Genomic DNA, 27,635 nt, shown 5'->3' with positions numbered 1-27,635 from the left:
GTACCTGTACACATACAAGGAATTTACTTCCGGCAGATGTTGTCTCTCTGCTCATAACAATAATAATGATAATATAAATGAAAATATAGATTATACATACAAGTAGTGCAATCCAAGTAATAGTTAGCCGACAATTAACCGGCAGTTAACTGTTCAGCAAAGTGACCGCAGTAGGGAAAAAACTTCTCCAGTGCCTATTAGTCTTAGTCTAGAGGGATCTGAAGCGCCTACCAGACAGGAGCAGTTCAAACAGTCCATGCGCAGGATGGAAGGAGTCCTTTATGATGTTCCCCGCCCTCTTCTTCAACCTGGAAGAGTACAGGTCCACAATAGAGGGCAGGGAGGCTCCAATGATGCACTTGTTCTTGTTATTATTTGCCTAGAATTCTGTTTTCAGTAATTTGTGCTATTGAATAAATCATAAGTTAATTAACATTTTAAATGATATTAACTTGTTGAGATTGTGTGGGTGTGTGTTACAGATCTTGTGTATGGGGTGATGTAGAATAGAAAAATTATGTATTGAAGAACCAAACTAAAATTATGTTATTTGTATTTTTGGTACAATGTTTGAGTTTGAGAATCCTGTGCATTTGTAATTCATGAAACTTTTTTTAACCAGCTTTTTTATATGTCTTAGATTTTGGAAGAGGAAATTACTCCTACTCTTCAGAAATTGAAGGAGGTGTGTATTCATAATTTTGCCAATGGAAAAAAAGTGGGAAATCATGGTTTTCACAGTTGCTATTTATTGCTCCGACTGGTTATTGTGTATTAGGAGAATGCTCAATCTCCAATGACTATTCCTTGATAAAGTAACATATGAAGTAGATTTTAGGACCGAAAAGGGGTTTATGTTTGAAGTTTCCCAATGCATTGTTTGCTGAGAGATGATTACACTGGATGGATCACAACTAAATCTAGATAGATTCAAGATTGTCATTGGAAATACCCTGGACATTCGATTGCTTACCAATAATTTTTTTCTTGGCATTGTGCAATTTGAAAACTTCTTTTTCTCTTTCTAACTACACCTCCAGTGAAATGTGATTGAATACAATTACAGGGTCAACCTATGTCACATGCATATTTGACAGGGGATTTCCAGATGGGAAATAATTGTATCCTCGATATTATTATTATAGCCAGTGCATGTGGAATGATCTCACTCCACGTACACTACTCATTGGCACTACTTGAGCCTACTTGAGTTGTTGCTAATCGTTTGTCATTCTCAGCAAAGTGAGGTCTTTGTGCTGTTCTTAATCACTTTTTGTCCTACATCATCTTGACTCCACAATTTCCAAGTGCACTAGCTACAACAGACCCATCTCCAAGCCAATGTCCCCTTCCTATGTTCCATTGAAGCTTCAGATCGAGGCATTGATCCCTGAATTTTCTTCACTGTTTACCTTTATCCTATGCAATTTTCTTTTCTCCACCCGAAGTAAAATAATGAGTGGCATATTTGGGCATTTGGTGCAACAGTTATGTAGGAAGTGTGGGTACTGATGGGCAGTAGTTAAAATGACTGTGAAGTTCTGCTGCTATGCCAATCTAACATCAGTTTTTAGATGTCCTAGAATTTTCAGGCCATGTCATCTTTGTAAAACTTTCTACACAGATTGTAATTAGAATTTATTTTAATGCTCTTTCTCGACATGGTATCCATTTAACTTGGGGTGGTTGAACAGGTAAAGGGAAGGAGGTTTTGCTGGCATATAGAGCCCTTGCAAGAATTTAATAGCATCTTTAACCATTGGGATGAGAGATGAATGACGTGTACATTCAGACCCCACTTAACGCTGAGGATGCGTTCCTCGGAGGTGGAGCGCTATGCAGGGTCATTATTACATGTAAATGGACATGTGTGCCTGATTTTTAAAAAAGTCAAACCCAAAATATATGCTGTATTATTTTAAGTATACACAATAATTCATGGAGTGACAAACAGGCAAATAGGCCTAACCTGTACACCAGTGGAGCAGCAACAGATCACAGCAGCAGTGGTGGGAAGCAGGTGGTGGTCACATCTTAGAGAAGAGACCAGGCTGCGGGTCCTCTAACTTTGGCATCTTTTTCAAGTAGACGTTGAGATTTGATCGCCTTTACATAAGTTTCTTCTCATGAAGTAATTCTCAGTAGCAGGAAATCATATTGAGAACACCTCTCTTTGCCTTATTACTTCGCTCCCAGTCAGGGTCATTATCGATGAACTAGTCCATGATTTGTGTGATCGAGGTGATGCTGAGGAATTTTGTGGTGAGGTTTCTTGTTGGTGTTTCCTCTTCTCCTTTCGTGTCCTCAGATTTACCCAGGATATGTTGCTCTGCCAATGCTTGAAGCTCTTCGTTATTAAGGCTCTCACCATGAGAATGCCTTAACTCTTCCATATCACCAACATTAACATTCATTAATCCTGCTTCGTTGGCCAGTTCAGTGATGTTTCACGTCCATACTAATGCTTTTCCTAGACATCTTAAATGTCCTACCCTCACTGGAAGTTGCAGGCAGTTTTCCAGATATTTTGGGTGAAAGAAATGGAAAAAATTGGCAGGGAGCAAGAATGTCTACACACATGGGGGAGGCAGAACATGAACTAATTCATGATTGGCTGTCAGTGGCTCAGCATATGTAAAGCACTCTCATTGACTGAATGTTTACTATAATGGTAGTCTTATGTGTTGTTTCGAATGAATTTTTGTCATTTAAAAAATTTCAGTAAAGAATTGAATAACCACATTGTGACATCAGTACGATGCAGATAGCATTATGTGGGGTCAGAGTGCATATGTGGTAAATTTTATAGAAGAGGTTTCCTACATTTAACAGTATGGGGGGGGGAAAGGGTATCTCTAATTTAAAGATTATTTACCATAATGTCTGACTGTCAAGTCAATTCCCTTTTCTAATTTTTTTTTGTAACTTGTAGGAAAGATCCTCTTATTTGGAGTTCCAGAAAATAGTGCGTGAGATAGAACATCTTACTCGTCTGTATGTTGCATATCAATTTGTATGTGCAGAGGAGACGAAGCTGCGCTCTGCAGAAGATCTAAAGAAGATGCAAGACAGTATTGTAGGACTTAAGGAAACCATTGCAGAGAATGAAAAGAAAGTGAAGGAAATCAGCAAAGAAGTCAGTGAGCTGGAGCAGATCCGAGATAAGGCAAGTGCCAGTAACAAAGCGCTTTGCTATTCTCAGTTGTCATCAAGCAGTGTCACCAAGTTGTGCTTGGACTATACCAATTGCTGGTATAACTTGCTTTCAAACTTAGTTTCTATTGAAAATTGTCCACTACAGAAAAATGGAATATTGATGTTTTTGGAGTAATTGTTCTTGATTTTCGGAATTACTGACCTATTGAATATGAATATCTCTGGAATTATCTCGATGTTCTTGTCAGAACATGATATCGATTTGTGCTTATCTAGGCTACTGTGCATTTTATATAATTATTTACCATGCTACGTTATTCCTTTTCTGCTGTTCTTTCAAAATGGGTTGGAGGGGGTGGTTTGTCAACTCTGTGTTTATTTGCCTGGCATAAAATTAGGACTTGATGTGTTGTAGGAAGTTGGTGGGGTGCTTCAGTCTCTGGAACAGGCACTTGCTGATGCTCATCGTATGGATGCTAAGGTGCAAAGTACACTCGACTCCAAGAAAGACAATCTCAAAGCTGAAGAAAAAAAACGGAAAGTGCTTGTCAAGAGTATGGAGGAGGTGAGGCATTCATTAGTTATTGTTAGTGTTTCAGATAGCTTGCTTTCTGCTACCTCCTTAGCATACTTCCTGAATATTGAAATAAATTTCCTGTGCCGCATTCAATGTTCAGTTACTTTACTCTTGCTCGGTTCATCTGTTGAGTGAAGGAAATTTTAAATGGTATTTTGACATTTGAACTTAAAATGCGGAAGTAATTTGCAGTCCAGGTAGTATACAAGATTTCAATAGTTTGGTTAGCTAGCCCTCATACTATCCTCTCCTAATGCAAAAAATCATACACACGTGTAAAGAATCAGCTTGTGAGCAAAAAGTTAGGCCGAGCTCAAATAAATCCTGCATGTGCATTTTTCCCAGGATGGCAATGCTCTTGCAGCTAAAGAAAAGGAAGAGAAGAAGATTTCCAGTGAACTGCACTCTCTAGAGGAAACTAGCCAGAAAGATGACAAGGCTCTAGTCATTGCACAGCAGCACTTCAATGCAGTTTCTGCTGGTCTTTCCAGTAATGAAGATGGAGAGGCAGCCACACTTGCTGGCCAGATGATGGCTTGCAAAAATGATATAAGCAAGGCAGAAACAGAGGCCAAACAGGTATGCAAATCACGTTGTGAATAATGTCTGTTTTTAGCTTAAAATGCAAGTTATCCAAATTGTGACATGATCCTACAGTGGTTGATTAATGGGTTTAATTTAAATATTCCATTGAGTTATTCACATATTTCTTCAACTCTGTCCATCAGGTCTCTATGCTTGTCAGAATGCGTGCCTCTTGTATATAAAGCTTTAAGCCCACTTTGTTAAGCTGTTGATGAGATTATTATTTAACAAGTGGAATATAGTTCTTGGAAGAGGTGGGAGGTTGTGCAAACAAAGTTGAAATATTCTTAAAATTTTAACCATGTTGAAATAGAATGTTTAGGTAATGAATAATGTAAAATAAGTGTACTTAATTAGTTTAAAAGATAAACATATACTGAGTTGTAAAAAAATGGTAGTGAAAACTGAGTAATAGAGGCTTAGAAAAATAGTTGAATGGCCTCAATGGACTTTGAAGACAGAATGGGACAGATTATTTGGTCTGCAGGAAGCTGGAGTTGAATCATAGGCTAAATGGCCTCCTTTTGTAATAATTTTATAATTCTAATGTGAGTTTCAATAATGAAAGTATCCACTTTGTTGTAGTTACATTTTCTGACGACATTATATTGAGAATTTGATGTTAGGGTGGTAAAGCTGAGGCGGGGAGGACGGGAATAAAAAGCATTTGGTTTTTCATTAGCTGACACTTGTTGCGCCAGTTGAATTTTCAAAACTTAAAGATTACAAACAGTGTGTGTAGCCAGGGCCAGGATTCCAGAGTGCAACTGGGACTGGGGTCTGGACCATGGGCTGGGTTGTGGATTGGAATAGCAGCGGTCAGAAAAATGGGTAGGTTTGCAGCTGGAGCTGGGGTCTGGATTGCTTTTATATTTCTCATTCCCTTTAAAATGCAAAACATTATCATGCCACCATCTTACATGTTCTAATATCATGCTTTGGTATTACTGGTAACTTCAATGGTGTGGAAAATTTGTGAAATCAGCATCACCAAAGTTCCAAGGGTGCTAGATTACCAGAGCTTTTCTGCATTGACAATTTGTTTTCTAAAATGTGTGTTTAGAGATTTTGAAGTTCCATCTTAGATGTTCTGCTGTAGGCTCAAATGAAATTGAAGCACGCCCAACAAGAATTTAAGACTAAGCAGGCTGAAGCAAAGAAGGCGGACAGTGGGTACAAGAAAAACCAGGAGGCCTTTGAAACTGTTAAAAAGAACAAAGAAAAAATTGAAGCAGAAATGCAGAAACTGAACTATGAAGGTTTGGCGGGATTTTGAAAACAAATTGTGTTTAATCAGTTTTAATAAACAGATCATGGTGCAGAGAAACATTAACTGTCTCATTTTAGTCTGTGATGTAATTAAAAATAGAATTTATTTCTTTTCTAGTACTTCTATCAATCTTATTGTCAGTTTTTAAAATATTTAATTTGTGTTGTTGGTTTGGTCAAATCATCAATTGAGTATTACATTGTTTAATGTAAAAATGTACACGATGCTTAAGGAGAAGGTTCTTGTCAACAGTTGCTTAATATAGCTAACTGTTTTCCTAATGTTGTTTTCAACCCCCACTTCCTCACCACCTCACCATTTCAACCTACCAAACTGAAGATGGGAAGGAGGAGAAACTTTTGGAACAACGTCGCGCTCTGGCACAAACTGTGAACAAACTGAGAGAGTCTTATGAATCTTTGATGGTGAAGTTCCCTAGTTTGAGTTTTGAATACAAGTAAGTTTATTCTATCTCTAGGCTGAAAATTTGATTGTTGCATATAGCAAAGCCATTGTCTTCTGTTGGCACCATTCTCTAATAAGATAAATGTTCTGGTGACCTATAAAGTAAGTTATCATGCAGTTAATTTTTTGGGGGGATTTTGTGTCGCATAGGCATAATGTTCTAGAACACTGAATATTGAATTTTGATTTCTGTTTATGCTTCATTTCTGCATTTATTGATAAATGGTTTAATATTTTTATTAAAGCAATGGTTTAATATTTTTCTAGTCTAGGTTGCCTTTATTGGTCAACTAAAATATTTGGGTCTTTTTGTATTTACGATGAAGTGATTAATAACTTTTGCAAAAACTTTGTACAATTCAAAATTTTAAATGCTTATTTTAGAGATCCAGAGAAAAACTGGGATTCTAATCGTGTGAAAGGCCTTGTTGCCACACTTCTCTCTGTGAAAGATATCTCCACAGCGACAGCTCTGGAAGTGGTTGCTGGAGGGCGTCTATATAATGTTGTAGTAGACACAGAGGTAGGTTACAAGCATATATGGTACATGTATTTGAACAAAAGGCTGATATTTTTTAAATCTGTCTCTAATAGTTATGTGCCTTCAAAAATAAGGAGAAGGGAGTTACTCAATGTTGTTTTGTTGTTCAGGTAACTGGAAAAAAACTTTTAGAAAAGGGAGAGCTTAAGCGAAGATATACCATTATACCACTTAACAAAATCTCTGCCAAATGTCTTAATGAAGGTGTTGTAAAGGCAGCCAAAAATTTGGTAAGCATAAGATATTGTGGTGTTTCTACTTGATTCTTCTATGTGCTGTTTATCATTGATCTGCATACTGCTTGTTCTTGTGACTCAGTTTAAATCATGCATCAGTGTAATTTTGGCAACCAGAAGGTTCTTTATGGCATTCAGATTGTAACAGATACAAACTTTTGCCTTAAGTTTAATCAAAACATTTTGATAATGGGAACTGAGATGATAGCAAATAACATTCCAAGGTTTTCATTCAGCAGCATGTTTATTTTATGTTAGCAAAGGAACCTGGGGATTTTGAGGGTAAAGTTTATTTTCCATGGTTGATACCTTGATGTGGGCAAATGGGATTAGTGGAATTGGGTGAAAGAAAGATTGGCTTGGATGTGATGTGTGTGAGGGCCTGTCTGTTTCTATGCTGTGCAACTCTGATTAAAAATCATTGTTATTCAGTTATGGCCAATAAACCAGATTTTTCCTTTCCTTGGGTTTTGTAAAATTGCATGCTCATTTTCAGGTAGTTTTTATGGAGCTGATGAGAAGCTCCTTTTTCTCTGGAAGTTTGGTAGATTGAGATTGGAAAAGCACCGCAAGAATGCCAGAAGCCAATTGAAAGATAACTTACAAAACATTCTTGGATACATACATGGACAGGGAAGAGTGGAGCACTAGGGAAAAGAGCAAAGGGACAGGGACTAGTTGGAGTGGTCTTCAAAAAGATGGCATGTGTCTGATGGACTGAATTGCTGGCTTTTCTGCTATTTTATTTGGGTGACAAAACAAAGCAAGGCTTATATTTTGTACTTCGTATTTTTTTATAAATGTTGTTAAAAGAGTGTGATTTATAAACAAACATCCATCTGTCATTTTAATGATAATTTTATAGGAAAGATCTTGTGGAGGGTAACTCCAGTTGGCCTAAGTCATCTCAAGAACAAAAAAAAAATCTCTTGACCAGTATTTTTGTTTTTATATAGAAGTGATTTCTGTGAGGCCAGAGATGAGAAATTGGTAATTAATAAATAATAAATTGTGAGGAACTTCCTTGGCCATAGAATAGAAAGTGTGGAATGTGTTACCACTAAGAATACGATGAACAACGTAGATGGTATTTAAGAGAAATTAAGCACTTGAATAAAATTTTGATTGAAGATTTTGATAGGGTATTAAATGAAGAGGGGTACGATGAGGCTCCTATGGAGCATAAACACTTCTGTTGACCTGTTGGTTTAAATGGTCTGTATCTATGAAGAAAGTCAAGAAAACTCATCTTGTAAAGTCCATGCTATTGCCAATTAATTGTAATTTGCACTTTCTGCTTTTCTTTTCCAGGTGGGTGCAGATAATGTGCACGCAGCTTTATCCTTGGTTGGATATGAGCATGAATTAAAGAAAGCAATGGAATATGTTTTTGGGTCTGTGTTAGTATGTGACTGCTTGGAAAATGCCAAGAGAGTGACTTTTGATCCACGGATTATGACCAAGACTGTCACTATTGGTGGAGATACTTTTGACCCACAGGGAACATTGAGTGGAGGTTAGGTTGTTAAAATATCATTCTTTATTAGTGACATGTCATTTATCTTGTGCTTTACAGTATGTTTCACTGTTTCTACTAGAGAATGGAGGCTATACTCTTTGCTTAAATTGTATTGATATCTCAGGGTCACAGCAATGAAGGAAACATGTTTGTATTTCATATTGTAATACCTGTGTAAAGTATTCTTGCAAGTTAGGGATTTATAACTTGCATACAGCTCTTTGTTATTTTCAATTATGTACTCATTTTATTAAACAGGTGCACGTACGCAGTCTACCTCTGTGCTAATTAAACTTCAAGAGCTGAAGGATGTCCAGGGTGAGCTCAAAACTAAACAAAATGAGTTGCAGAAAGTGGATAAGGAGCTGGGGAGTCTGAAGAATACTGCAGAAAAGTATGTCAATTTCTTGGCTTTTGAAGCACAAAAAGTTCAGTTCTTGTAATGCAAATTTCAGTTTAGTAGTGAAGGCATTCTTCCTCTGGAGATGGTGCAAAAATATATTTATAGTTTTCAATGTTGAATTTTTTAAATCTATTCATCTTGTTGCTGAAAGTGTTGTCTTGACATGCTGCTTTTAAGTCAAGTGTCTGTTTCTAAATGAGTTTCCTTGCCCATAGCCTGAAACACTTCCCAGTTCCCTTTGCTTGAATCTTGTACAGTAAAAGATTCTCACTTTCAATGTTTTCCATTTGTAGCTTGTTTGTTACTAATATTGTTGCTGAAGAGTTGAAGGAGGAATGAGAAAGCATTCTCCTTGATACTGAGCTGTTGGGAAATGTGGATAATTTTGGATTCCTGTGGAAAATATTCTTAATGTTGGCCCAAATCTGGAGTATAGATTTATTGTGGATGAAGTTTTATATGCTAATTTTGATGTCTTTATGGAAAAAAAAGAAAAAAAATGACTTAATCAACGAGTAAGAACAAATTAGATCTATTGTCTTCTGTATTCATTTTAGTTGTGTGTTGGCTCATGCAATATAATAAATGGGCTCCTCACCTGCATTTTGATATATTGGATTTGGCACATTGCAAAAATTGTGTTTGACAATTTTCTTTTTCAGGTACCGGCAGTTGAAGTTACAATGCGAGTTGAAATCACAGGAGGAGGAATTACTGTTAGTAAAGCTTCAGCAGAGTGCTTACCACAAGCAACAGGAAGAGCTAGAATCTCTTCAAGCAACTATTGGTACTTTTATTAAATTGGGGGCATGTATGGTAGGGAGTGATTCTGTGTTGCGTCGCCTTTCCTGCCTGACCTTCCCCATATCCCTTGATTCTCCTTGTGTCTAAAATAGCCAATTCCTTATCCTGAACCTATATTCCCCTAGATTGGGGTACCCAACCTTTTTTATGCTATGGACCACTACCACTACCAAAGGGTCCTTTGACCCCAGGTTAAGAACCCCTGCCCTACATGTTCAAGCCTGAGGAAATGGATTCTATTCTATCATTTCCTCAAAAACTTTAATGATTAATTTAATTGCCTGTTGTAAACTGTGGGAAAGGGCCAATCTTCCATTATTTTTGTGAGATAATTCTCTAATTCCTAGAGTCAATATAAAGTCTCCAAGTTATCAAAGATGTGATAACAGCACATTTGGAAAGAGGTGAAATCATCGGACAAAGTCAGCATGGATTTGTGAAAGGAAAATCATGTCTGACGAATCTTATAGAATTTTTTGAAGATGTAACTAGTAGAGTGGATAGGGGAGAGCCAGTGGATGTGGTATATTTAGATTTTCAAAAGGCTTTTGACAAGGTCTCACACAGGAGATTAGTGTGCAAACTTAAGCACACAGTATTGGGGGTATGGTATTGATGTGGATAGAGAATTGGTTGGCAGACAGGAAGCAAAGAGTGGGAGTAAACGGGACCTTTTCAGAATGGCAGGCAGTGACTAGTGGGGTACCGCAAGGCTCAGTGCTGGGACCCCAGTTGTTTACAATATATATTAATGATTTAGACGAGGGAATTAAATGCAGCATCTCCAAGTTTGCGGATGACACGAAGCTGGGTGGCGGTGTTAGCTGTGAGGAGGATGCTAAGAGGATGCAGGGTGACTTGGATAAGTTAGGTAAGTGGGCAAATTCATGGCAGATGCAATTTAATGTGGATAAGTGTGAGGTTATCCAGTTTGGTTGCAAGAACAGGAAAACAGATAATTATCTGAATGGTGGCCAATTAGGAAAAGTGGAGGTGCAACAAGACCTGGGTGTCATTGTACACCAATCATTGAAGGTGGGCATGCAGGTACAGCAGGCAGTGAAAAAGTCAAATGTTATGTTGGCACTCATAGCAAAAGGATTTGAGTACGGGAGCAGGGAGGTTCTACTGCAGTTGTACAAGGCCTTGGTGAGACTGCGCCTAGAATATTGTGTGCAGTTTTGGTCCCCTAATCTGAGGAAAGACATTCTTGCCATTCTTGCCACAGAGAAGGTTCACCAGATTGATTTCTGGGATGGCAGGACTTTCATATGAAGAAAGACTGGATCGACTAGGCTTATACTCACTGGAATTTAGAAGATTGAGGGGGGATCTTATTGAAACGTATAAAATTCTAAAGGGATTGGACAGGCTAGATGCAGGAAGATTGTTTCTGATGTTGGGGAAGTCCAGAACGAGGGGTCACAGTTTAAGGATAAAGGGGAAGCCTTTTAGGACCGAGATGAGGAAAAACTTCTTCACACTGAGAATGGTGAATCTGTGGAATTCTCTGCCACAGGAAACAGTTGAGGCCAGTTCATTGGCTACATTTAAGAGGAAGTTAGATATGGCCCTTGTGGCTAAAGGGATCAGGGGGTATGGAGAGAAAGCAGGTAGAGGGTTCTGAGTTGGATGATCAGCCTTGATGATACTGAATGGCAGTGCAGGCTCAAAGGGCCAAATGGCCTACTCCTGCACCTATTTTCTATGTTTCAACATTCTTTGACTGCTAAGACCAAAATTGTGTTCTTATTGAACCCTTGTACACTGCGTAAAGAACTCCTTACCCTTATTCTCCAAGCTATTGGAATAGAAGCTAATGTAACATTTGTTTTCCTGATTGTTTGATGTGGCCACTGTTATATTCCAACATGTCCTCAATCACGAGTTCTTAGCACCAAACTAAAATGTTAGATGATCACATTTTAAAATGACTAGTTTGATAAACAGCTGGCTTTCTGACAACTCATTTTACGTCTGGAAAATGCAAGTCAAAAATAATTTAAGATACCTTACATTAAAAGCATAATATTAAAATTCTTGTGTATTCTCTTTGCTTTTAATTTTTAGCTGAATGTGAAGAAACACTTAACAAAACAAAAGAAGTGCAAAAGAAGGTTAAAGAAAAGTATGCTATTTTGGAAAATAAGATGAAAAATGCTGACGCTGAGAGAGAAAAAGAATTGAAGGATGCTCAGAAGAAACTTGATGATGCCAAAAAGAAAGCTGACATATCCACTAAGAAGACAAAGGAGAAAAAGCAGGTACCTGCACTTGAAATGTGTGGTTCTATATCTACGGTGGCATGCAAAAGTTTGGTCAAAATTTCTGTTATTGTGAATAGCTAAGTGAGTAATAGGTGACCTGATTTCCAAAAGGCATAAAGTTAAAGATGACACATTTCTTTAGTATTCTAAGCAAGATTACTTTTTTATTTCCATCTTTTACAGTTTCAAAATAACATAAAAGGAAAAGGGCCCGAAGCAAAAGTTTGGGTACCCTGCATGATCAGTACTTAGTAACACCCCCTTTGGCAAGCATCACAGCTTGTAACCACTTTCTGTAGACAACTAAGAGTCTTTCAATTCTCGTTTGGAGGATTTTCACCCATTCTTCCTAGCAAAAGGCTTCTAGTTCTGTGAGATTCTTGGGCCGTCTTGCATGCACTGCTCTTTTGAGGTCTGCTAAATCTTCCTGAAGATCTTTTGTAGTCAAACGGGGGTTTTGATTTGCCTTTCTAGCAATCCTACGAGCAGTTCTCTTGGAAAATTTTCTTGATTTTCCAGACCTCAACTTGACCTCCACCGTTCCTGTTAACTGCCATTTCTTAATTATGTTATGAACTGAGGAAACGGCTACCTGAAAACGCTTTGCTATCTTCTTATAGCTTTCTCCTGCTTTGTGGGCATCATTTATTTTAATTTTCAGAGTGCTAGGCAGCTGCTTAAGAGGAGCCCATGGCTGCTGATTGTCGAGACAAGGTTTGAGGAGTTGGGGTATTTATTAAAGCTTTGATATTTGCATTACCTGGCCTTTCCTAACGATGACTGTGAACAAGCCATAGCCCTAACAAGCTAATTTAAGGTCTAGACCGTGGTAAAAGTTATCTGAGAGCTCAAATCTCTTGGGGTGCCCAAACTTCTGCATGGTGCTCCTTTGCTTTTTTCCACTCTATAATTGTACAAAACAAAAACAATACACTAATCTTGCTTAAAATGTTGAAAAGAATGTTTCATCTTTAACTTTATGACTTTTGGAGATCAGTTCATCTTCTATTCACTTAACTATTCACAATAACAGAAATTTTGACCAGGGGCGCCCAAACTTTTGCATGCCACTGTAAATATTGTTGATTTCTAGATAGTAAAGGCTGATTTATACTTGTACATCACATCTACGCCATAGGTATCGCGTACCCTACGCCGTAGCATGATGCACACCTCCCCCAAAAAAGTAACACGCGTCGTGGCGATGCAGACTGTTAACAACTGTGATTGGTCTGCTTGGTAGCATCGCATTTCCTCCTACGCATTTCTAGTTGTTTCTTCTCTGCCATGTCTGGGCACCAATACAAAATAGATGAACTAAACCATCAAATCTACCTGCTGACATGCGAAAATGTTTGAAATGCATTTCCTCGTCCAAGTCTTTCATGAAGAAACTCCACTCAACACAGTGGCATTGGAAACCCCACCGCCAACTAGTGTTTTGGCGCACACCAATGCATGCTCGCTACGGCGTAGAGCCTACGCAGAAGTGAAAATCAGGGCTATGGTGTAGCCTGTACACACAAGTATAAATCAGCCTTTAGACTTGTGTTAATTCAGAAGTTAACACTTACTTAAAATACCAAATAGATACTAGCACTTTTCCGAATTGGGTAATGTTTTTCTGTTGTTTCTTTGGCTCTGTCTGCCTGCAGACAGGAATAAATCTCTGGGATTCTATACCCAGAGGGTTGAGGAGGCTATTTCAAGAGCAAGCATAAAAGTTTTGAAATATCAGGCTATTGGAACTTTTGGAAAATGGGCACAGAGGCTAAGGCCTGGTGCCAATCAGCCATAGTCTTATGAAATGGTGGGTAGGTTTGAGGGGCCTACTGCTGCTTGTATCTTCAATTGTTCTTGTGTACCTAAAAATAAAAACGGTCAATAGTGCAGACTAATCATCTTTATTTAATTATTCTCTTGGATTGTATAGTAAATTTGATCAGCATTTGCTTACGTAGCATAACTTTAGAAGGTTTCAGAATGAGGAAAAGGAAAAATTGTTTCTGGAGTTTATTCAACTTATTTTCTCTAATAAGCAACTTTATATTTATATCTGTAGGAAATGGATGCTTTACTTTTAGAATTAGAGTCATTGAAGAATGAGCAGACTGGATATAAAGAGCAGATTGAGGCTGTGGATACAGCTGTCAAATCCTACAAGGAACAGATTGAAAACATGGCTGAAGAAGTGGCTAATAATAAGGTATTAATGATTAGAATTTGGATTAGGTAAAGGTGATTTACATTTTTCTTTGTTCTTTGTATCAGACATTTTCAATCATGATTTTTTTAAAGTGTGGATGTGTATTTCTTTGTGTTTTATGCACATGACGATTGTAACCTACAGATTATAGTTTTTCATTTTTAAAACATGCTGTGCTTTACTCTGAAATTATGCATGATTTAAAACAATTCCCACTCTGATCATGTTTAAATTACAGGGGCTGTTCAATGCTATATCTCTAATTAAATAAAATAAATTCCAACCTCCAGAGGTACTTTGTATAAAAAAGAGACATGAGAGTATGTCTCTATTGCTAAGTATTACATCCGCCCTTACATCTAGGGTCTTAAGCAGGGCTTCCAGGTGAAGCAGCATTTGTGAGTGCACGAGTGTCATTTATTGCATCTGATGCTGCCTCTAAATTGCTTCCTGTCTATGTGGAAATCGCTTTGTTGAGCACCTTTGTTCTGTCCACCATAGCAGTCAGGATCATTTTAATTCCACTTCCCATTTGCACAGAAACGTGTCCTGTACTGCCAAATTGAAGCTAGGCATAGATTAGAACACCTTCTAATATCCTGTCATGTCATCTCCAACCTGATGACATCAGCATTGCTTAGTCTAATTTCTGGTAAACACCCCTCTGCTTTCCCTTTTCTCCACCCTCCCACACTTTAGTTTTTCCTTATCCCTCTGGCACCCTTACCCCTTCTCTTTCCTCTCCCCTGCTTTCCCTACATGCCCATCAGCCCCACCTCCTTCCCATTATTGCATGGTCTCCTATGAGATTCCATCTTGTTCAGCCTTTGCCTCTTCCACCTGTCACTTCCCACTAACCCCATAACCACCCCTCCCCCCCCCGGATTCAACAGTTGCCCAGGGGGTCATGCACCTTTCCCCCTTTCCCTTTCCCTTTTTTACCCTTTTATTCTGGCTGATGAAACATCTTGGCCTGAAATATCAACTCTTTTCCTCCGTGGATGCTGCCCGATGTGCTGAGTCCTTCAGCATTGTACTAAAGATTTCTTTGTCGGCAGGCATGAGCGCAGATCTCAGCATACATCTTTGCATCACTACTGCCCTAATCTGTGGCCCTAAACGCTACTGCTGTCTGGAATGGCTTTGGGTTGCCATGAATTAATAATACTGAGTTGGAAACTCTCTGCTAAATTGTGCGGGTCTGTTTTCAATATTTGTTATTGGAGGAAACCACTAAAGTAATTTCCTTAAGCAAGGATATTTCAATTTCATAATTTCTTTATTGATTTCATTTGATTTAGCATTAAGGCAGAATGTGGTATCCATATAAGACTTCAGCCATTTTTGGACAAGCTAATGAGCACAAAATTTAAAATGAAAGAATACAAATAATCCATATATAAGAGCTTATGTGATCTATTTGATTTATACTTGTGTTTTGTAGGAGGCTGTGAAGATGGCTCAGGACAAGCTGGTTAAACAAAAAGAAGCTATAAAGACCCAGAACAAAGAAATTCAAATTAAAAACAATTCAATATCAGAGTTAGTAAAACAGAAGAATGAAGCTCAGTTGAAAATCCAGGAACTGGAACACAATATCAATAAGCATAAACGTGACACTGCTGATGCTGCTGCAAAAGTAAGTTCAAAAAACATATAGAATAAGTCATTTGTTTCCTGGCTGGTATTGTTCATTCAGTAGGTCATACAGTATAATGGAAGGTTTATCTTCTATACATTTTGCAACTAATAGTGTTGCTATAAATACAAAACTCTGGGGTTCCAAACAACAAGGCTCTATTAACAATATGGCCAGCAAGGTGATCAAACTGATCAGTCAGACACTTAGTATTAGAATTTGTCAGGCATACTATTGTTTTCTCTTAAAATCACAAAATAGTATACTACCTAAAGGACCCATAAAAATAACTTAATCAGCATTGTAGTTTATGGCTTCTCAAGTGATTTGCTTTTTAAGTGTACGTATTGTGGATTTCTGGCGTTATCATTCTTTCAGGCACTGACTTCTAGATTGTCATGACTCATTCCCACGTGCTGCTTAATGATCTTTACATATAAGAATATGGAAGTGCACCCCATGGTTTCTCTGTTGAAGCCTATCATTTATTATTCTTTCCCTAATGAATAACAATTCATTTATGTGGATTGAATTCTATTTTCCCACTTCATGCCTTCATTGATATCTTTTCTACAAACTAGATTTTTCTTGAACTATGTCAACCACACTGTCACCTTTGGTATCAAAAGGAAATTTCTTAATTGTGGCGTTTACATTTTAGTCCAAATTATTTAGTAAAAACTTTGTAAAACAAATGCCTTTTACCAAGTTGTGCAGAACCCAACAGGATACAGGATACATTGTTCTAACTTTTTTGATCTTTTTTCAAAGTAAGTTTGCTACTTTTCTTTGGATTCCATCTGCATTTCTTTTCTTTCAATCAATCCATTGTATAAGCACTTCATTAAATTCTTTCCTCTGATCGAAAATCCTTGTTACCTCAAAAAATTCAATTGGATTTGCTTTGCAGAACCTTCCCTTAACAAATCTGTACTTGATTGTTTTTGGTCTCAGTTCATTCCCCTTTTTTGTCATCTTCCTCTACCTTTTATTGGTTTCCCTTGCTCTTTTGTCAGCAGCAAAGACAAAATGCACAGCTTACCATGTTCCCTGCAAGCAATTTGAAAATACAGCTGCTTTTCAGAAAATGTTATTGCAAGGTAGCATGGTAATTTGAAAGTAACTTTAAGAAAGGATCAGAAGTTTCTTTGTAAATACCTCCTTTTGTTTGGTTATTTACCTTTCCAAGATTGAAGGTGACATGTAGGCTTCCTACTTCGAAAATCACTCTCTGCTCTTCAATTCCATTTCTTCTATATAGGTATTCGCTTTTTTGTACATCTAGTGTACAATACATCAGATTTATTTCTTACTTGTCTATACTAATTAAATATATGATCATTCCCTGACCTGATAATTAGAAGCAATTTGCAAAAAAAATGTGTGGGAATTCAGACTAAAGCCAGTTTGTATGAAAGTTCATATTGAAGAACATCATTTTAATTATAGTTCTGTAGAATGACTAATGTTTTTGTTTGAAAATTTCACAACTTTGATAATAGTTAAAAAATAGTAGATATACGAAATATAAATATAAGGGAAATTGCTGACCCTGTCTATAAAAATTCCTCAATGAAATCATGAAGAAGCAGTTACATTTACATAGCTTTATTTGCCAAATGGAAGTTCCTTGTAATAGTGGCAAACAAGAATGTTGGGAAGAGAAGAGAAAGAAAAGTTTGTTGAGAGAGAGGTGAATTGGGTGAAGCTGAAGGCATAGCTAAGAGCTTGCAGGAATTGGGGCTGAGTTTTGCTCTCTGATATGGAAGAACATTTGTGACAAGCTTATGGACTCTCAGTGAGGCAGATTCAAGCTGAGTGCTGTTATTACTTAGAAGAAAGAATATTACAGCACAATACAAGCCATTCAGCCCACAATGCTGTTCCCACCTTTTAACTTACTCTAAAGATCGATTTAACTTTACCCTCCAACATAACCATTTTTCTATTGTCCATGTGCCCATCGAGGAATTTCTTCAATAGGCCTAATGTATCTGCCTCTAACACCACCGCTAGCAGGGTGTTCCAGGCACCCACAATTTTCTGTGTAAAGAACTTGCGTCTGACATCCCCCTGTACTTCTTACGAATCATCTTAAAATTAGGCCCCCTTGAATGAGTCGTGACTGCCTTTGGAAAATGTTTCCGGCTATCTACTCTATACTTGTCATCTTGTACACCTCTATCAGGTCGCCTATTATTCTTCCTTGCTCCAAAGAGAAAAGCCCTAGCTCACTCAACCTATCTTCATAAGACATTCTTTCTGGTCCAAGCAGCATCTTGGTAAATCTCTTACGCACCCCAAGATCATGCAGTTCCTCTATACTGCCAAGAATCCAGCCATTAAACCTGTAGTCCACCTTCAAATTTGATCTTCCAAAATGAATCTCTTCACACTTCCTGGTTGAGCTCCAGCTGCCTTTCCTCTGCCCCACTATGCAATCAGTCAATGTCTCATTGCAACCTACAATAACCCTTCACACTATCTACAACTCCACCAACCTTCATGTCATCTGCGAATGAACTAATCAACCCTTCCAATTTGTCGTTGAAGTTATCACAAGGAGTGGTGTTCCCAGAACTGATCCCTGCAGAACACCACTGATCACCAACCTCCAGGCAGAAAACTCTTCATCTACTACCACCCCTGCCTTCTGAATTGTCAAGCCAATTCTATGTCCACACAACCAGATCTCCCCATATCACATGCCCTTAAAGATAGCGGAGTCAAAGGATATGGGGAGAAGGCAGGAATGGGGTACTGATTGCGAATGATCAGCCATGATCACAGTGAATGGTGGTGCTGGCTTGAAGGGCCGAATGGCCTACTCCTGCACCTATTGTCTATTGTCCTCACTTTCTCAATGAGCCTACTGTGGGGAGCCCTATCAAATGCCTCACTAAAATCCACATATATCACATCCATTGCTGTCTCTACTGTCATCATTGTGTTTTCTCACATTCTCAAAGAATTCAATCAGGTTTGAGAAGCAAGACCTGCCCCCCAAAGCCTTGTTGACTATCTGAATAGTCATAAATCTTCTCTCTAAGAATTCTTTGCAATAATTTGCCCACCAATGAAGTAAGACTTGCTGGTCTATAATTCCCTCCTCCCTTTCTTGAACAAAGGAATAACATTTGCCACCTTACTACTGGTACTACTTCTGAGGCCAATGAGGATACAAAGATTTTTGCCAAAGGCGCAGCAATCTCTTCCCTCATTTCCCCTGGTAATCCTGTCTGGTCCTGGGCTTATCTATCTGAATGTTTTTCAAAGGTTCTAGCATATTCCCTATCTTTACATCAACATGTTCAAGCATATTAGCCTGTTTTACACTGTCTTCACAAACATCTCACTCGTGAACAGTGAAGCAAAGTATTCATTAAGGACCTTCCCTATCTCCTCTAACTCCAGGCACATGTTTCCTCTACAGTCCATGATCAATCTTCACCTCATTCTGGCTGTCCTGTTCTTCACAAGCATGTAGAATGCCTTTGGGTTTTCCTTAATCTTACTCACAAAGACCCTCTCATACCCCCTTCAGCTTCTTCCTGCTGCCTTCTAACTCCAGAGCCCTGTGTGAGCCTTACTTTCCAGACCTTAAGTAAGCTTTTTCTCTTCCTGTTGACTAGATATTCACATCCTTTGTCAACCATGGTTCCTTCACCCTACTATCCTTTCCCTGTCTCAATGGGACAAAACTGTCCAGAATATCCAGCAAATGTTCCCTAAACAACTTCTACATTCTGTTGTGCATTTCCTTGAGTACATCTGTTCCCAATTTATGCTCCCCAGTTCCTGCCTAAAATCATTATAATTCCTCCTTTCCCAATTAAATACTTCCTTATGCCATCTGCTCTTATACCTCTCCAAGGCTATAGTAAAGGTCAGGGAGTTGTGGTCACTTTCTCCAAAATGCTCTGCCACCTGACCTGGTTCATGGCCTAGCACTAAATTCAATCTGGCCTCTCCAGTTGTTTGGTCTACATATTGAATCAGAAATCCTTCCTGGACACACTTAAAGAATTCTGCCCCATCCAAATCTTTTGCCAATCAAGGAGGTTCCAATCAATATTAGGGAAGTTGAAGTTCCCTTGACGACAACCTTGTTGTTTTTGGACCTTTTCAAAATCTGCCTCCCGACCTGTTCCTCAGTGTTGCTTTTACTATTAGAATATACCAAATAGAGTGATTGCTCCCTTCCTGCCTTCCACCCACACTGACTCAGTAGACAGTTTCTTCATGATGTCATTCCTTTCTCTTGCAAAACTATCCCTGATTACCAATGCCCCTTTCCCACTTCTTTTTCTTCCCTCACTGTCCTTTTAGAAACATAACATCTAAACCCTGGAATAACCAGTAACCATTCCTGCCCTTGTGAATCTGTAAAAAGCTTCCCGTCATCTCTATAAGTTGTTAATTGCTTGATTTCCTTACCCTTTCTTTTTTAGCAGTCTCTCAGTGCCAAGCCTGATTGGTAGAACCTGCCAATTAGCAGAGCTGCTTCTTTGCAGTTCCAGAGATCCTGGCTCAATTCTGACATTGGGTGTAACCTGTGTGGTGTTTGTATGTTGTTTCTGTCACCATGTGGGTTTCTCTGGGTGCCCTGGTTTTCTTCCATGTCCCAAAGACATACAGGTTGATAGGTTAATTGGCCCCTGTAAATTGTTTCTTGTACTGGTGAGTGGTAGAATCTGGGGGATTGTCAAAGAATGTTAGTGTAACAGGGTCAGCGAGTTAAAGGGCTTGTTTCTGGTATCACTTTGACTCTGACCTTGTTTTTAAAAAAAATGAAATGGACTCTGTAATCATGAATGATGATTGGATACAGCTTGGATGTTAGTCCTATTTGACCCCTGTACACTGTGCAAGAAGGGACAGTGTCCTTTTGAGTTTAATTTGATTGTTAGGCTACTATACAGCAGGGACAGAAAAGAATTCTTTCTCTTTGAGATGAACTAGTTCTTATGAGATTCGTTTAATTAAAAGATTGGAGTTGGGCTGTTGTTTTTTTTAAAAAAAAACTATTCTTTCTCTTATTTGAAACTTTTTGCAGGTGACTCGGATGCAGAAAGAGTATGAATGGATTAATTCTGAAAAACACCTCTTTGGCCAAACTAACACAGTCTATGATTTTAAAGCAAATTGTCCTAAAGAAGCAGGCCAGCAGCTGCAGGAACTACAGCAGAAGAAAGACAAACTTGGCAAAAATGTTAATGTGAGGGCAATGAATATGCTGAGCCAGGCCGAGGATCGGGTATGATTTTACTTATGAAGCTCTTTAGAAATTATAAGAAATGAAAGCAGATATACACTCAGTGGCTACTTTATTAGGTACACCTGCATGTTAACGTAAATATCTAATCAGCCAATCATTTGGCAGTAACTCAATGGATAAAAGCATGCAGACATGGTCAAGAGGTTCAGTTGTTTTTCAGACTAAACATCAGATTGTGGAGGAAATGTGATCTAAGTGACTTTGACCGTGGAATGATTGTTGGTGCCAGGTGGGGTGGTTTGACTATCTGAGAAACTGCTGGTCTGGAATTTTCACGCACAACGGTCTCTAGAGTTTACAAAGCAAGGGAGAAAAGTCATATAGTGCATGGCAGTTCTGTGCCTGAAAATGTCTTGTTAATGAGAGAGGTCAGAGGAGAATGGCCAAACTAGTTCAAGCTGATAGGAAGGTGACAGTAACACAAATAACCACACTTTACAACAGTGGTGTGCAGAAGAAGATCTCTGAATGCACATGTCAAACTTTGAATTGGACGGGCTATCTCCTGTACCTAATAAAGTGGCCAATGAGTGTATATCTACATATTTAATATTTGTGTTCCCCACAAGTGAACTGTTTTTATATGTATTAACAAAAAAAAAGCGTGGCCATCTCCTAAATGTAAATAATTAAGTGTTTTTTTTTACAAAGACATTTAATTAGCTACCTGCATCAAAGATAATGGCTTGGAACTTCCTGTTAATTTCATGACCTTTCCATAATTTTAATTACCTTAATTTAAACTATATCTTGTAAAAGAGTTTGTCGTATACACGTTACCATTAAGTAGCTTCAAAAATTGGTGTGGGCTTATTTTGACGTTTGTGCTGGTAAAGGAAGACTTCATTGATTAATAATCACAGGTGATGATATGTGTGCTCTTTAAAACAATTCCTTGTTACCATTTATCTTTACTAAAAAGACTCATTAAAGAGCATTAAGGTGGTGTTTGTTCTCTGGTTGTGGGAGTGAATTCTTCTGGGTCCTGTTTGGATCACATCACATTTGGATGGCTGTTACAATTTCTTTCCTTTTTTTAAAAAACCCCATGTGCATCTCCATGAGTATTTGATTTATTTTGACTAAATAAAGCGAGCTCTGCAAACTGAAAAAGAGGTTGAACACTGAAATCTCAGTGCAATGCATAATTTGATCATGGCTTCCATATGAAATGTCTGAAGATTGCACTTACACAACGAAAAATACATTTTAATCTGTGAAGTTATATTCATATCTGATTATTAAACTTTGTGTTATTGTGAATATTAAGAAACTGCATTGATTCATATTCTAGATACCAGTTTAATATGACTACCTGTTGACTTGTGTAAATTAAAAAATAATAACTGGATCTTGGAAAGCTTGATGAAATTTAAATGGGCTCCTTTTATGTTTCTTCACAGTACAATGATTTAATGAAAAAGAAACGAATAGTGACAAATGACAAGTCAAAAATTCTTTCAACTATTGAAGAGCTAGATAAAAAGAAAAATGAAGCTTTGAATGTAGCTTGGAAACAGGTAAACAAAGATTTGTATCTCAACAGTTCTTTTAGTATTGGATTGGATTTTTTTTGCAGTTTTCTTTATTTCCTTATGGCAGGTGAAAGGCATTTCACTCAGAGTCTTTGCCAACTCAGAGCAATTTCATTCTCATTCTAATTTTCCATGAAACTATTTGCAATGAGCAAAACCACATTTGCTACAGTTCTACCACCCACCTACACTAGAGGCAAAACAGCGGCAAATAACTTACCAACCTGCACATCTTTTGGATGTGTGGGGAATGGAACACTTGGGTAACCAAGTGTTCACCAGGACTATGTGCAAACTACACACAAACAGCACTGTAAAATAGGATTGAACTCTGGTCAATGCAACTAAAGTCAGCAGTTCTACAAGCCACATTTGTAAGGGATATTGAGCAATGCAGTCAAAAAATCTGCTTTGGGATATTGGTTTTTTAAAAGATTAAATCTGAAACGAATATAGTAGTATCAAAGCATATTGATCATGTTTAATAAAAACAAAGTACATTGGAGTCCTTTGAGGGTGTAATAATCAGGGATTCCTATAGATAAAATTGAATTTAAAGGCTGTTTTATGTAGTGTCACAAAAATGCTACAAAAATTAAGACCTTGTAACATTGGAGGTAATATCTTAGAATAGATAGAGCAGTAACTTAAATTAAGTAAATAACTTATACAAATTCATTCACTCCTTTTAAGGATAGTGTTTGGTTAGCTCTGAGGAATATGCAAAAATTTTACATAGATGAGTTAAGTGTGTGCAAAAAGTTTTTAAATGAAGTATCGAGGGGAAATTTGAGATCTTTTTTAGTGTGAAGAAACAGAAGAGCAGAATATTATTTAAAGGGATAGACTACAGGATCCTCCAGTTTTTGTAAATGTAACAAAGTTATTATGTAGGGTAGCAGATAATTAGGAAAGTAAATTGAATACTAACATTATTTTAGAGGCACAGAACAAGTGTACAGAGTATTGGTGAGATCATTCTTTTAGGCACTGGATAAGAACTTAAGAAAGAGGAGCAGGAATAGGATGCTCAGCCCTCCCAGCAATTTAATGTGATTTTGCCTGATCTATATTATCCTCTTTTTTTCACAAATTTTCCATAGCTCTCTACTACTTCTTTAAGTACCCCAATGATCTAGCCTCTGCAACTCTCAAGAGGAGGAAGTCCTGGCAATTCCTATGCACCTTAGATTGTAAATGATGGCTCTGTAATCTTGTAACAATTGCCTCTTTTAAGAACTTGTATATTTACACTGGAGGAAATTCAGAGAAAGTTTGTTAGGTTGCTTCCTGACATGAAAGGATTGTCAGTGAGGGAAAGTTGGGCTTAATCTTTTAGAGGTTACAAGAATGAGAGATCTTCAAACATGTAGGATACCACGGGGTAAGATGGGATGGGGAAGGATAAACTGATGGTGCTTATCAAGTTAGATGATAAGGTGTTTCCTTTTGTGGGGACTCTCAAACTAGGGAGCCATCACTTTCAGAGATGGGGTGGGGGGGGGGGGGTTTCATTCATGTAATACTAAGATGCAGAAGAATTTCTTATGGAGGTCATGAATCCTTGGACTTCTCTGGAGCAGGGAGCTGTGGAGGCCAAATAATTTAAAATATTCAGACTGAGATTTCTGTACAGAGAAGCCAACAATTACAAGGAACAGGTGGGTAAGTAGAGCAGAGGTTATGATCTTTAATGGTGTAGCATGCTTAAGGTCTATACTGGCTTATAATTGTTACTACTGATGGTTTTATATTGATCAGTAACAGAGGATGGGCTTCCTGTAAAAGATATTTCGTAATTGCTGGTATTGCAAGGACTATATTTGAATATACCTTTTGTCTGTTATGCTGGATATTCTCTCATCATTTATTTGTTGACTTTTTTCAAAGATTCCAAATCTCCCTTGCCCATCCCTCCCACCACCTTTTCATTCTTAAATTCCCAACTACTTCTTTCTTCTTTCAAAACAGGATCTATTTCAAATTGGCAGTTGACCTTTATTGTATCATTATGAATAGTTGTTATATTTCACAATCGGTAGCAGAAAGTGGCACTGATGTTAAAGTTTAGCAGTGACCTTGCTAATCTACTTAATTGGGAGGAAGAGGTACAGCAGTGATAGGCAGTTTTTTAAGTTGTGGTTCAGGTCTAATTTAATCCACAAAATTTATCACTGCATGTTTATCAGAATCTTTAAGCAATCTGAGTTGGGCAAAAGATAGCCACATGTTAGTAATATGCTCCATCAAACTCCTGTGCCATTTGCTGGTTACAAATATCAGTATTGAAAATTACACATTAAGGTTTTATATAGAATTCTTATTTTTGCTTTTTTGTTGTGATTTAACAAATTAGGAAAGCAAATTAGGCTAAAAACATGCCCTGTTAAGTTCATGTGATAAAGGACCAGCAACTTCTACCCACTCTTGAAATGCAAAATCTGTCAAGTGAAGATGCAAAGTCACTTTGAAAATCAGATTATGACTAGGTATTTATGCTGCTTGAATAGAGCAAATAATTCTCAACCAATCTGTCTATGTATTTGCTGGTAGAATTTCTGTCAACCAAGGTTACCTTTATTATTTAGGTAAACCAAGATTTTGGCTCCATTTTCTCCACACTACTTCCTGGAGCAAAGGCCAAGTTAGTTCCTCCTGAAGGCAAGACTATACTAGATGGACTAGAATTCAAAGTAGCTCTTGGAGGCGCTTGGAAGGAGAACCTAACCGAACTTAGTGGTGGTCAAAGGTATGTCTTTTTATTAAATTTTGAAATCATCTCTTGCAAAGAGATGTTAGAATAGTTCTCAGTGTCTTGGCCGACATTCTTCTCTCAGTCAACACTGCCTGAGTCAGTGGTAGAGACAGATACACTAGTGAAGTTTAAGAGACTACTAGACAGGTATATGAAGGAATTTAAGGTGGGGGGGTGGTTATATGGGAGGCAGGGTTTGAGAGTTGGCACAACATTGTTGGTCAAATGGCCTGTAATGTGCTATACTATTCTATGTTCTATAACACTTTTAAAACTGATTACATTTTACTGTATTTGGATAGTTGTGTGGAAATTGCTACATTTCCTACATTATTATAGTGACTGCAGTTCATTGGCTGCAAAATAATTTTGAATGTCCCAAAAGGAGTTTTTTTTAAAAATCCTTATTTATGCACATCTTCCTTTATTAATTGGTCCCTGATACTCACTAAGATGTTTAATTTATACATTACAATTTTCAAACTCGGCAATGTGCTATCAGTAAATGCTGTCCTTTTATTCCTGAAAGTGTGCTTATTTTTTTAAATGAAGAATTAAATTACCACCTACCTCAGCATATAGTTTTGTGTGTGTCAAGACAATCCAAGCCAGTTGAGCCACAGTTTTGTAAGGAGATAGATATGTTGCATGCCAGATTTGATCAAAGACATTTTTTCTTTGCTTACAAACAGATATCTCAATGTTATTGACCTTTTTTATATTTAGGTTGATATTTGAACACTCAGTTTTTAGTCAGATGCTATTTTGAAATCAAGGCACTTGTATCCCCTATCCTGAACATCTTGAGATTTTACCTCATTGATTACTTCTTTGCCCTGTCATATTTTTTTTAAAAATGAAATGAAAACCCAAGAAAGTTAGAGAGGTCAAACAATTTTTAACAGGAAAAATACAAAGGGGTTGAATTAATGATATTGAAAATCAAGTAATATTATGGTAAATTGAATGTTAATGTGCCATTGTGTCTATTCTATAGATCACTTGTGGCACTTTCTCTGATTCTGGCTATGCTACTTTTCAAACCTGCTCCAATTTATATTCTGGATGAAGTAGATGCAGCCTTGGACCTCTCACATACACAAAATATCGGCCAAATGCTGCGAACACATTTCCGCCATTCTCAGGTATATAAATTCTTCAGTCCGTTTTCTTTCCTCCATACTGAGATGTTGAATATTCTTTTTGCAGAGAATTTTGTTGACATTAAACCTGAATTTATCCATCCACACTGCTTACTATTGCAAACAGCTTGTCAAAGTCCTGATTCTTTAAACCTACAGATTGACCCTTGCTCAATGTCAAATGTGTGAACTTCTGCATTGTGTTTTGGTAGTCAAATGATGTCCTTGAATAGAACAGATGTTATTTTTGAGACAAGTAAAATTCCATTCCTATTTCCTTATCTAGTTGGTTACAAATCTCTGTTGTTTCTGGTGTAGATAATGTATAGGAAATGGGAATTACATATTTCTTCCAAGTCTCCATTAATGTAATTTCTTTTTTAACTTCTGTTCCTGCAGTTTATTGTTGTGTCATTGAAAGATGGTATGTTCAGTAATGCCAACACTTTATTCAAAACGAAGTTTGTGGACGGCGTGTCAACTGTCACAAGATTTGCTCAGAGTCAGAATGGTTCGGTCACACCCAAGAATCTCCCTAGCCAACCAGATAAAGCAAAAACAAAAGACAAGAGGAACAGACTGAAAATATAAGTATAAATAGCTTGTCCAAGCTTCTCCAGCACAGCAATATAGAATTGTGTATACTGTCTTCCATATATGTAATATCAGTTTTTTTCTTTCCCTTTTATATTTTTCTGATCTTTTTACGTTTTCAATATTTCTAATAAACTTACGAATTGTTTTTATTCTATAATTATGTAAACTTTTCATGTAGTAACTTGTTGAAAATAAATCTCTTATTGCTTCTTTCTCACTTAGTGCTATTAGGCTGCAAGTTTTACACATTTGATGTTGCTGTCATTTGGTAATGAATCCTTTGTGGCACCAATTTTCTGTTTAAGACAGGACTATTACAATCATGTTCCTATCAAGTCCAGATGTACTTAAATTCCTTTCTTCCCACATTGAAACCTGGATTCACCACAGTATTGAATGTGAACTCCTTTTTAGATGCTCTTAGTCACAGAACTCTTTATTTCCCATTTTCTTAGCAACTTGTATGATTTCCAACATTATAAAACCACTGTTGTGCTAATTAATTTAATCTTCTGATTTGTGGTTTTGTCTCCAGTTGGTTGATGCTGCACCAGTACTACCTGATGTATTAAACAAAAATCAGGAGAATAAATTATTCAGTTATTTCTTCATACATTGAAGAATTACTTCCACAGTGTAGTTTGCTTACAACTTAAATTG

General features: G+C 37.5%; 1 protein-coding gene across 1 annotated transcript in view; it reads left to right on the top strand.

The window, feature by feature from the left end:
• The window catches only part of smc2 (structural maintenance of chromosomes 2), a 41,115-nt gene extending 14,146 nt beyond the window's left edge, over nucleotides 1-26,969 (top strand). Inside the window, exons 6-24 of the mRNA XM_059974827.1 lie at nucleotides 641-685; nucleotides 2,933-3,166; nucleotides 3,572-3,721; nucleotides 4,079-4,312; nucleotides 5,418-5,577; nucleotides 5,928-6,045; nucleotides 6,438-6,576; nucleotides 6,705-6,824; nucleotides 8,142-8,346; nucleotides 8,608-8,743; nucleotides 9,415-9,539; nucleotides 11,627-11,820; nucleotides 13,886-14,029; nucleotides 15,474-15,668; nucleotides 20,725-20,925; nucleotides 22,350-22,466; nucleotides 25,070-25,230; nucleotides 26,234-26,381; nucleotides 26,778-26,969. Coding sequence (XP_059830810.1) covers nucleotides 641-685; nucleotides 2,933-3,166; nucleotides 3,572-3,721; nucleotides 4,079-4,312; nucleotides 5,418-5,577; nucleotides 5,928-6,045; nucleotides 6,438-6,576; nucleotides 6,705-6,824; nucleotides 8,142-8,346; nucleotides 8,608-8,743; nucleotides 9,415-9,539; nucleotides 11,627-11,820; nucleotides 13,886-14,029; nucleotides 15,474-15,668; nucleotides 20,725-20,925; nucleotides 22,350-22,466; nucleotides 25,070-25,230; nucleotides 26,234-26,381; nucleotides 26,778-26,969 — 3,018 coding nt within the window. The remainder of the gene's footprint in view (nucleotides 1-640; nucleotides 686-2,932; nucleotides 3,167-3,571; nucleotides 3,722-4,078; nucleotides 4,313-5,417; nucleotides 5,578-5,927; nucleotides 6,046-6,437; nucleotides 6,577-6,704; nucleotides 6,825-8,141; nucleotides 8,347-8,607; nucleotides 8,744-9,414; nucleotides 9,540-11,626; nucleotides 11,821-13,885; nucleotides 14,030-15,473; nucleotides 15,669-20,724; nucleotides 20,926-22,349; nucleotides 22,467-25,069; nucleotides 25,231-26,233; nucleotides 26,382-26,777) is intronic.
• Nucleotides 26,970-27,635: the final 666 nt, after the last annotated feature.

The sequence above is a fragment of the Hypanus sabinus genome, chromosome 7 (assembly GCF_030144855.1).
Source record: "Hypanus sabinus isolate sHypSab1 chromosome 7, sHypSab1.hap1, whole genome shotgun sequence".
NCBI lineage: Eukaryota > Metazoa > Chordata > Chondrichthyes > Myliobatiformes > Dasyatidae > Hypanus > Hypanus sabinus.
This window is presented reverse-complemented; position numbering and strand designations above follow the sequence as displayed.